Source organism: Sinocyclocheilus anshuiensis, unplaced genomic scaffold (assembly GCF_001515605.1).
Source record: "Sinocyclocheilus anshuiensis isolate Anshui unplaced genomic scaffold, SAMN03320099.WGS_v1.1 scaffold2089, whole genome shotgun sequence".
Classification (NCBI taxonomy): domain Eukaryota; kingdom Metazoa; phylum Chordata; class Actinopteri; order Cypriniformes; family Cyprinidae; genus Sinocyclocheilus; species Sinocyclocheilus anshuiensis.
The window spans coordinates 613997-624895 of record NW_015549564.1 but is presented as its reverse complement, the minus strand read 5'-3'; the positions used below and the strand labels follow the sequence as shown (position 1 = coordinate 624895).

At 38.4% G+C, this 10899-nt stretch overlaps 1 protein-coding gene across 1 annotated transcript in view; it reads left to right on the top strand.

Moving 5' to 3' along the window:
- LOC107657215 (neurexin-3b) overlaps nt 1-10899 on the top strand; it is a 375749-nt gene that overhangs the window by 118251 nt on the left and 246599 nt on the right. The window contains exons 5-7 of the mRNA XM_016445239.1: nt 2874-3175; nt 7305-7349; nt 8588-8749. Coding sequence (XP_016300725.1) covers nt 2874-3175; nt 7305-7349; nt 8588-8749 — 509 coding nt within the window. The remainder of the gene's footprint in view (nt 1-2873; nt 3176-7304; nt 7350-8587; nt 8750-10899) is intronic.

Here is a 10899-nt window from a genome sequence, read left to right as displayed (position 1 = left end):
TGCACAGGGAGTGTGTTGGGGACTATTTTCAGGCGCTGCGTAATATCATTGCACCTGCTGCACCCATGGTACGGGAGCAAAGTTCCCGTTGGAAAGGGGAGTTGGACAATGAGCCTATTTTCAAAAATAGTGGAGTGTTCCTTTAATCTTGTGATGGCAAAGCTACATTTTCAGCAGCAAAATATTTACTGCTTAATATTTTTGTGAAATACCTCTGGAGCCAAGGCTGTTAAAAGGGATCACTGTTGCACTTTATAAGGACACTTTAAGTGTCAGGATAATGGTGAGATCACCGCTAGAAGAAGGGAGTGTGGGATTGGGAAATGTTGCATGCCAGATTTAAACTTTCATTAGCCACTGGAGCACCACAGCTTAAAAAGCATGTGTGCTTTCCACTAGGCTGTGAATCAGAAACACAAGCAATTAATTTGAGGGTTTTTCAGGGTGAAAGTGCTCTCCCTGGTGGCAGCAGGTTCGTCCCTGTACAAGGAATGGCTTTACTGCTGCCAAGCCAAATGTCAGAGCTGACGTGGATCAGGGACATGTAAATGGGGTAGTTAATTGCCTCCATTGGATTTTGAAATCAAAGCTCAGTACACTGAGCTGCAAATGGAGCAGTGGAGAAAATTAAACTTCCCCAGCGAGTGGCAATCAATGTAAACTGAACAGAATGCAAAGCAAGCACTGTTTCTTTCTCTTCCACTTTAGCAGATCATTATTCTATTTCAAATACTGCAGGAATTTGTTGTTTTGGCCTGTGAGGAAATTCATCATTGATTTACTGTATCAATAACCCAATTACATTCATTAATTTAATCAGGAAATAAAGGTAATATTTGCTTTGCCCCATGTACTGTAAAATATTGCCATGATTTTAGAATATTTAACATAAATATTAAAGTTTCTTTTGGCTGTGAACTAATTTTCTTTTAATATTTTTTCCCAGTGTTACAGAACGCAATCTGTTATTTAAAACATTTTCGGTACCTTCATTTGTTAAATGTTGTTCCTAAAATATAACTGAATGCATTGCAGCTGAATGCATGAACACACAAAGGGGAAACTTTCTATTTACAAATTTCAGCCCCCTTTCTATTTACAAATTTCCAAATTTCCTGGAACAACATTCCTATCAACCAATCAGAATTGAGGGATAACTTTTCAGGAAATATCTGTTTTAGGCTTACAATCAGGGTTAGGTGCTTCTACACCCTTGTTAATCAGCTATCATTTCACACTGTTTTTAGGAATAAATTATGGGTAGGGTTAGGTTTAGGGGTAGGGATTGGGTTAAGTCTATATTTTTGGACAGTTATGTTGATCCAGGATCAACAAAAGATGTTGATCCAGGAACATGTCTTACTTGGCTAAATCATGGCGACCAGGAAATGCCTTGTGAAATCGGTTTTATCTTTTCTCAGTATATTTGAAAATTTTATCAAATGAAATGGTTAAATACTTGTGAAGTAAGCTGTCTGAGAAGCTCAGAAGGTTATGTGGAGTGTCAAACTTGCTCCTGAAGGGCCAACGTCCTGCAGATTTTAGCTCCAACTTGCCCTAACACACCTGTCTGAAAGTTTCTAGTAAACCTACAGACCTTGATTACTGATTCAGGTGTGTTTAATTGGGGTTAGAGCTAAACTCTGCAGGACAGTGGCCCTCCAGGAGCGGGACTAGACTCCCCTATCATTTGGTGTGACAGCAGAAACTGAAAACACCACAAGCATCACGAAACTGCGCTGCTCATTCACTATGAGACACAAAACATGCAGGCTTCATATTTGTTTTTGTGGTCAATAATCACAGACACTAGTCCATATTGCAATTCGAATTTCATTAATTGTATAACCGTGTTTTTAAATGTCACATCCCGGATTCTGTATTTTCGATTAATGATTGAATTCTCTCTGCGTTTTCCACATCATGGAAACCATAGAGCCCTAGGTTGTGCAGTACAGTGATTTTACCACAGATAAAAGAGTATTCTTAGGCACAACACAAAGCGAGAGTGAATTTGTGGCGACATCCATTCCAAATTTAACATTTTATAATTGCTCCTTGAGCTTGATTTGCTTACTCAGGCTTTCATTGTATCATTGCTTAAAACACATCCTTCACAACAAGCTACTCTTGCCCTCTCCTCTTCATCTTTTTTTTTATCTTAAGATTTCCATTACTTTTTTTTCCCTTTCTCTCTGTCTCTGTCACTCCCACAACCCCATCTTACTTCTCTGCTTTCTTCCCAATCTGTTTTCACTTGTTCTCTCTCCTCCCTTTCCTTTCTGTCCCTGTAATTTTCTCAGAGGGGAGCTGACAGTAAGTTCTGATACATCCTCTGGCAAGCCAAAATTCTAGGGGAAAGAGAACAGTTAGCATGAAAGAAACAAGCTCTCGCAGATTAATGAATACATTTGCCATTGTTCTTCCTTTACTGCAGGGTAATTTGCAAATAGCAATGTCACACTTCAAATGTTGGATACGGAAATAATCTTTCTCTACCAAGAGGCACTGGGACTCAACTTCCAGAAAGGTTGTTTCTTAAGGGGTTGCATCATACACATCAATGCAGCATTCTCTGATTCCACTTTCAGACAGTGAAAGTGAAGGGTCTTTGCAAGGGAGCACAAATATGAATTTATGGTCTGCTGCTTCACCTCAGTGCTCTGACAAAGCTCCCACAATCCCACTTGGTCTGCATCTACCTCAGAAAGTCTTGGTTTTAATACTGACAGAACTTTTGGTGTCTGTCGCCTGCGAATGATGATTTTTAATGTCTCCTGAAAAGACCAAGATGAACGTTAATTTCACAGATGTGTCCAAGTTCAGTTATTGAAACCAATTAACATTGTAAATTTTTTCTTGATTGTTTTCAGCACGCGAGGACAATGTGGCAACATTCCGGGGTGCAGAATACTTCTGCTATGACTTGTCTCAGAATCCTATCCAGAGTAGCAGTGATGAGATCACTCTGTCCTTCAAAACTTGGCAACGCAACGGTCTCATCCTCCACACGGGCAAGTCGGCTGACTATGTTAACCTAGCGCTGAAAGACGGTGCCGTTTCATTGGTCATCAACCTGGGCTCAGGAGCCTTCGAGGCTATCGTTGAGCCTGTCAATGGAAAGTTCAATGACAACGCCTGGCATGACATCAAAGTGACACGCAACCTGAGACAGGTAATCACTAGACGATGGCCGCTCTTAAGACTACTCACAGCTAGCTGGAGAAATAGTTTATGTTCTACTTCAAATATATTTATGTTGCATCTGGTTTATAATCAGATAATTATTTTTGTAACTGTCATTATTTCATTAAGACTGGATTTAGTTGCACTGTGATTTGTTACCTAGTTTCCGAATAATGAAAGAGTATGTTCTTATTTCCTCCTGTGTTTTCAAACCTTGAAATCTTTTATCTTTGTTACTTGACATGATTTAACACTCAAGGGCTTTCAGAAAACTTAAAGCTTGACCTCAAATCCTTTCAGTCTATGCTCCAAAGCTCTACGAGTGTTAGCGAACTTTCAAAGTTTTAGCAAATCACCTTGCTATTTTTTAGACAGTGGTCGACATTTGGTTGGCATTTTCCTTCAGCTTATGCATTTAAGCAAGGCACATGGAAGTCTGACTAAGCCAGCAGTTTGTTTAGGATCAAATAGCTTTGCAATGAATCCTAAATAAGAAGAGACTAGGAGCCTCATTTATAAAGATGCACCTAATCATTTTAAATTAACATACAATAATTTCCTAAATGTTCCTATAAACTCTTTACTGTATGCATGAATACTTGTTCTTAAATCAATTCTGCTTTATTATTGCAAAAAAAATGAAAAGTATATAAATAAAATACATGTATATTAAATACTGTGCAGAGGAACAGTAATTCATGTATATAATACCCTCAGATGTCTTTGTATGGTGAGATGTAAGACAATAAAAAGCATAAGAGTCTAATAAACAGCAGTTGCATCCTAATTTTGTCAACTTAACCTAATCAGTGATTCAATTTGAAATCACATTTTCATAAAACTTTCAAGCAAGAGCTTTTAGTGCTACTTGGTTTAGCCTGCCAGTTAAAACACAATAGACACAATGTAATACGTGCTATTTTTTTTACCATTATTTATCTTAATATTACTTAAAAATCATTATTTTCCTTGCTCTTAAAATGTTTGAGCATAGTCATAGCAGTGCACGTGTGACCTCCTCATTCCAAACGCCCAGTATGCATATAGTAATACTAGAATTATTAACACTTAACATTTTTTTATAACTAAACATTGTTAGGTAAGTTTTCCCTTTTTGAACTTGAAGAGCCTTTCTAAATCCCAATTTGTTTCGCACTTTTAATGTGGTATGAAATCCATAGAATTTAGGATGATATTGGATAGTATGTGGGTTTTCTAACTGAGGCCCCAAGTGTTCTCTTGTTCATGAAGCCTTTGATAAACTACCGTCAGTAAGCGTGTTTGTATCTGCTGGTCAGCTGTATGTCCATGGTTTGGGTTTGAGTCTTCAGTGAGATCATGCTTGACTTGTTTGGTTGACCTTAAACTTCACTGGCAGGTGAGGGAGATTTATATGGAATGAAAATATGATGAGGGTTCGACAAGTAAGTGCTTTTTTCATGTCACTAATTTGTTCAGACTGGTAAAAGATATAGCACAATCCTCATGGGATGTTTTTTAGACTAGTGTATGAGCTGACAAACTGAAAGAGCTCTCTCTCTCTCACTCTCCCGCTATCTTTCTCTTTCTCTAATTCATGGGCATTGCTGTTTTAAAAAAAAAATGTTGTGGATAGTTAAGCCAGGGGAGCACAGACAATCTGGTTGTGACGTCACAAAATAGTAGCGCCTAGGCTAATGAATATCATTTAGATTAAACACTAACAATTTAAAATGGCCTGTTGCTGTTGTTTTTTTTTTTGTTTTTCATAAGAAAATACTTTTAGAAATTACACCTCGCCGATGCCAACAAATAAAAGGACTTGATAATAGAAATGATAGTTCCTCTTCAGGAACTCGAGCTGCGTCGAAAACGCTAGGGGAACGCCTTCTGCGACCCACGCTCTGGTATGCCTTGAAGTGGAAACTTTTCACTTCCTGGTGTAGAGATCACCAGCTCGACCCAGCTAACTGCCCAGTCGGTACAGTACTGAAGTTCCTGCAGGCCCGTTTCTCTACAGGATTAACCCACTCCACCCTGAAGGTCTACGTGGCTGCCATTGCGGCCTACCACGCCCCTCTCTGTGGCATCTCAGTGGGAAGACACCCCCAGGTTACACGTTTCCGCCGCGGTGCGCTGAGGCTGAGGCCTCTCGTACGATCACGTGTCCCCACGTGGGACCTAGCAGTGGTGCTAGAAGCTCTCTGTAAGCCTCCATTCGAACCTATCGAAGATATTTCTGATCGCCATCTTACAATAAAGGCTACCTTTCTTTTGGCAATATCTTCTCTTAAGAGAGTTGGGGATATAGCTTCCTGGTCATGATGTCATCCGCCGTGACGTCCCGTTCAGCTATTGGACTGATTTCACATGTGATTCAGAGTGTGGGTCGCAGAAGGCGTTCCCCTAGCGTTTTCGACGCAGCTCGAGTTCCTAAAGAGGAACTAGGGTTACATACGTAACCTGAGATGATTTTCTTATTGGTATTATTACCTAATTCAAAAATAAGTGTTGGTCAGTTTTAAAAAAAAAAATAAAAAGATTTTTTAAAAAGATTCCAAGTGCACTATCATACTGCCAGTAATTAAATAGGGCAGTTTATGAATCAGTCCATGTTGTAATAAATTAGCTGTTTTTATTGTAAAGAAAATCTGTTACACTGTTTGAATATGCTGCAAATGCTATGTCACTCTGCAGTTGACAAAATGTGCATATTCTTTCCTTCATGACTATAAAAATGAATGAAATTAATTCAAATTTACTAAAGTAATGTATCTACCTATTTCACAAAAGTATAAACTGTATACAAATATTAACAACAACATTATGATTAGAAGTGTCTTTTAAACTATTTCAAAAGCACACAGAGTTGCTGTGTTTTTTTAAGTTCTCATAACAAAGGGATTTGAGGGAGCAGTCATTCTTCCTGATCCCTTTGAGGACTTAAATGTATTTGCAACATATTTACTTAAAAAAAATTATATCCTGATATCTCTACTTCAGATACTGTTGTTCCATTTCTTTTATGTTACATATTCATTAGAATGTATAGCAAGCAGCAATAAAACGATATATTTGACCCTGGACAACAAAACCAGTCATAAGTCGAAATTGAGATTTATACATCATCTTATACATCAATAAGCTTTCCATTGATGTATGATTTGGTAGGATAAGACAATATTTGGCCGAGATACAACTATTTGAAAATCTGGATTCTGAGGGTGCAAAAAAATTAAAATATTGAGAAAATAGCCTTTAAAATTGTCCAAATGGAGTTCTTAGCAATGCATATTACTAATCAAAAATTAAGTTTTGATATATTTACGGTAGGAAATGTACAAAATATCTTCATGGAACATGATCTTTACTTAATACCCTAATGATTTTTGGCATAAAATAAAAATCAATAATTTTGACCCATACAATGTATTTTTGGCTATTGCTACAAATATACCCCAGCGACTTAAGACTGGTTTTGTGGTCCAGGGTCACATATTTTCAAAATTGACTAGCTAGTTTGGAGATGCATTTGTAACTTGACATACCATCTTAAAAAGGTAACAATTATGGTATATTGGCCACAAACTACATGATGCAATTGCATGCAAGACTAAAGGTGTAGAGTGGTGTTTTTAAGATGGTGAATTTAATGACACAACTTGTCTGAGAGGCTTTTATCATGTTAAACGTATAGCAAGTTAAGGACAGCACACCATCGGCATGCTAATTAAAACACTACCGCTAAAATCTAAAACTAGTCAACAATCTTTCTCACTAATTGTCTAGTCTATTGTTGGATGACTAGTCAAATAGTCAACCATTGTGAGCCATCTCTATTAGCCATATGTCTCCACTCCAAATAATACCTACGCTCTCATTATACTGTACTTTTCCTCTTTAATCTCTCTTTCCCTTCCTGTTTCTCACATCTTGGGAAGAAACAGTTCTTGGGACTAACACTATTCATTCATGGGATAATTTTTATGACTAACCTGTTTCTAACCAAACTAATGTACTAACACCCTGAAGCTTCATCATTAATTTCTTTCTCTTTTAATTTCGTCCATTTATTAACTTGAGGAACGGTGTTCTGTTCACAGTTTTTTAATTTCCTTTCTCCCCCCTTTTCCACAAAGCATTCAGGCATTGGACACGCTATGGTAAACAAACTACATTGTCTGGTAGATATCATTCTTATTGTCCTTTTTTGGTTTGCCGTGTGTCCCTCTCCCTTTCTTTCTTTTTTCTTTGAGTTTCATTCTAGACACTCTTTTTAAAAAAATGAGGAAATGGGTTTGTATTACCAGGAATTTCAACATTTCCCTCCTTTACCCTCCTCTCAAACTTCCCTCCCTTCTTTTACAGTTTTGTTTCTTATTGTTTTTTTGTTGTTTATCAGGCTGGCTTTTACTTCCTCACATTAACGTTACATAGAGATTCACATCCTCACTGGGACTCTCACAGGAGCTAGTAAAATGTTTTTTCTCCCCACACCAAGCCTCCACATTTTTTGCGAGGACTGTCGGCAATAACTGACAGAGGATTTCCAAGAATGTCCACAAGGGAAATTTCCACCTTGCAGAGCCTCCCGAAAATAAACAAACACACAAGAGAAACTTAAGAACTCTGGGAACTCTGGCAGTTGATACCTCCACACCACTCATAGCATGTCCACATCTCCACCATCTCATTCAGCCTCATAAATCACTGCGACTAACACAACATTCGATTTATCACTCCCCTTCCACCCAAATCCCTTGTGTGTGTCTACCGCATGTTGTTTTGTGTGCCGTGTATCTTGTTGCATGGCCTTCCTGCTTCTTTATCTAGTTCTGCATGGGTGCTTGCTGATTGGCTGTTGTGGCTTTGCTCCTCCCCCTTTTCATTGAACCAATGAATCATCGATCCTTCTCATGTTTATTTAGTATGACCTTTTGAAAAAGGATAAAACATTTGATTTTCCCAGTGGTTAATGCCTTCCTTTAATGCATGCATGTTCAAGTCTTGGCATGTGTCTGAACGTCTGTTTATGTGTGTGAGTGAGTGTGTGACAAAGTAGCGTACCCCTAAAAACTAAAACAAGTACAAATAATTTGTCCTTGGTTTTAACGTTTACTAACCCTAATTAGCAATATTCCAAACCAGATAAAAATTCATTTTCTTAACCCATCAAAGATGAAGAAAATATTCATCAGCAATATTTTCTTTACCTGTCCCGTGAACCTATACTAAACTATCACCAATAAATCTTATCCAGACCAATGGTCCAGAGTGTTAGCAGTAAGCAAACCGAAATAAGGACAAATCTGAACAAGATAGACCATAACAAACAATACAATAAGGTTATCGCTCAGGTTAAAAGCACATCTTGAAATTAGTTACTAATTTGTTGTCTTTTTATATTGTCATCATTTAACAGGTGACTATATTGGTGGACGGTATATTGACCACCACAGGATACACGCAGGAGGATTACACAATGCTGGGCTCAGATGATTTCTTCTATGTGGGGGGAAGCCCAAGCACTGCCGACCTGCCTGGATCTCCCGTCAGCAATAATTTCATGGGCTGCCTGAAAGAGGTGGGTCCTACAAGATTTGCATAATCGTGCGTGCATGCACGAACGCACACTGTGAAAATTACATCATAAAAAGCCTGTCAGGATGTTAATGCCATTATAAGATGCAGAGGTCTTCACAAAGTATTTGTTCACTAAAGTCATGTTTAAAAATGTATGAGTTTCATTACATTAGATGAGAAAATATCAAACATGGCATCTGCATGCAAATTACGCTTTACCAGAACTAACTTCACTTTTCTACTCAATTATGTGTTTGCTTTTAGGCAACTGGTCTCATTGTGTTTTTTAATAGATGTCAGTTTCTGTCATGTTGTCCAAATACTTCATTTTGAATAGTACTATTACTTTATAATATTGTTTTAAAACCTAACAAGTGTGTTGTTGTGAGATGATTAGCTTGAGAAGTGTGCTTGTGCTTTCTTTCTTAAATATATATATATATATATATACACAGTATCGATGCAAAGCAGCTTTACAGAAAATGTAAGTTTTTACACGATATTTAGTAATCAATTTAGTAATGCTAGTAATATCATTATATTAGTTATCAGTGGTGACTATCTCAAGTTGATGTCCATATGGCAGAAATGTACGGTAAAAATCAAGCAGTTAGTTAATGTCATGTAATCAGACAGATGGTGAACACTATTAACAGCAATGATTATATGTTGCGATCAAACTTATAGCAAAATTTTGTAGTTCCCTTTCATGGGAACTTCGAACTGCGTCCTCTAGGGGTCGCTATGGGGAACGCATCGTCGTGACCCGTGTCTGAAGCATACATTGAAAAAACATCAACTTGTTGGCCGGCGACAGCCATGACGTCACTACCGGTGCGACTATAGTATAAATAGGCGCTGGGAGCACACATCATTCTCTTCTTCGTCTTCATTGACTGTTTTGTTTGAAGCGTGCATTTCTGTGGTAAGAGCGATCTCTATTCATCTCATTATGGCGAGCACTAGCAAAGCGTTTAAGAATGTGTGCATCCGTGTTGACGTTGTTTAACATCTGCTGACACACACGATCTATGCGTTATTTGTTTGGGCGAAGAGCACGCACGCGATGCCTCCGAGGGGGTAGAGGACGCAGTGTCTCGTTCCCTACTCAGGGAACCATGGTTACATAAGTAACCTGAGACGTTTTGTATGTTCTCTGAGGGTTGGCATCATCTGAGGTCTTCTGAGGGGTTGTCATAATCTCTTCTCAGGTGTTCGGTCATCTCAGATCTTTGTAAGGGCTGGATCCAGGCCCGTGGCAGAAACAGAGAAGGTAATAGAGAAAAATTAGCATAGCTTCTGTTCCAACTAAGCAAAAAATGATGTGTTTAACCCAAGCAAAAAATGTTAATGTGCATTTGATCCGATGTAATTGAAGTACAAGGTTATGAGATACGTCATGTGAATGAGTAATGTGATGTGAAAATGTGTAATGTGAAAGAGATGTGTCTTTAATCTACATTTAAGCAGAGAGAGTGTGTCTGATCCCCGAACGTTATCAGGAAGGCTATTCCACATTATGTGAATGCTTGGCTAAAGAGATGTGTCTTTAATCTAGATTTAAACAGAGAGAGTGTGTCTTTGAACCCCAAACATTATTAGGAATGCTATTCCAGAGTTTGGGAGCCAAATGTGAAAAAGCTCTACCTCCTTTAGTGGACTTTGCTATCCTAGGAACTACCAAGAGTCCAGAGTTTTGCGACCTTAGGTAGCGTGATGGATTGTAGAGTGACAGAAGACTAGTTAGGTACACAGGAGCTAAACCATTTAGGGCCTTAAAAGTTAGTAGTAATATTTTGTAACTGATATGGAACTTAATAGGTAGCCAGTGCAGAGAATGTAAAATTGGGGTAATATGATCATATTTCCTTGACGGTAATATGATCATATTTTCTTGACCTGGTAAGGACTCTAGCCGCTGCATTTTGGACTACCTGTAGCTTGTTTATTGAAGATGCAGGACAACCACCTAGCAGTGCATTACAATAGTCCAGTCTAGAGATCATGAATGCACAAACTAGCTTTTCTGCATCAGAAACGTCTTGGTTACGTATGGTAACCCTCGTTCCCTGAAGAAGGGAACGGAGACGTCACGTCGGATGACCGACGATTTGGGATCTCCCCTTAGAGAGACCAATCTACTTCGAGTGT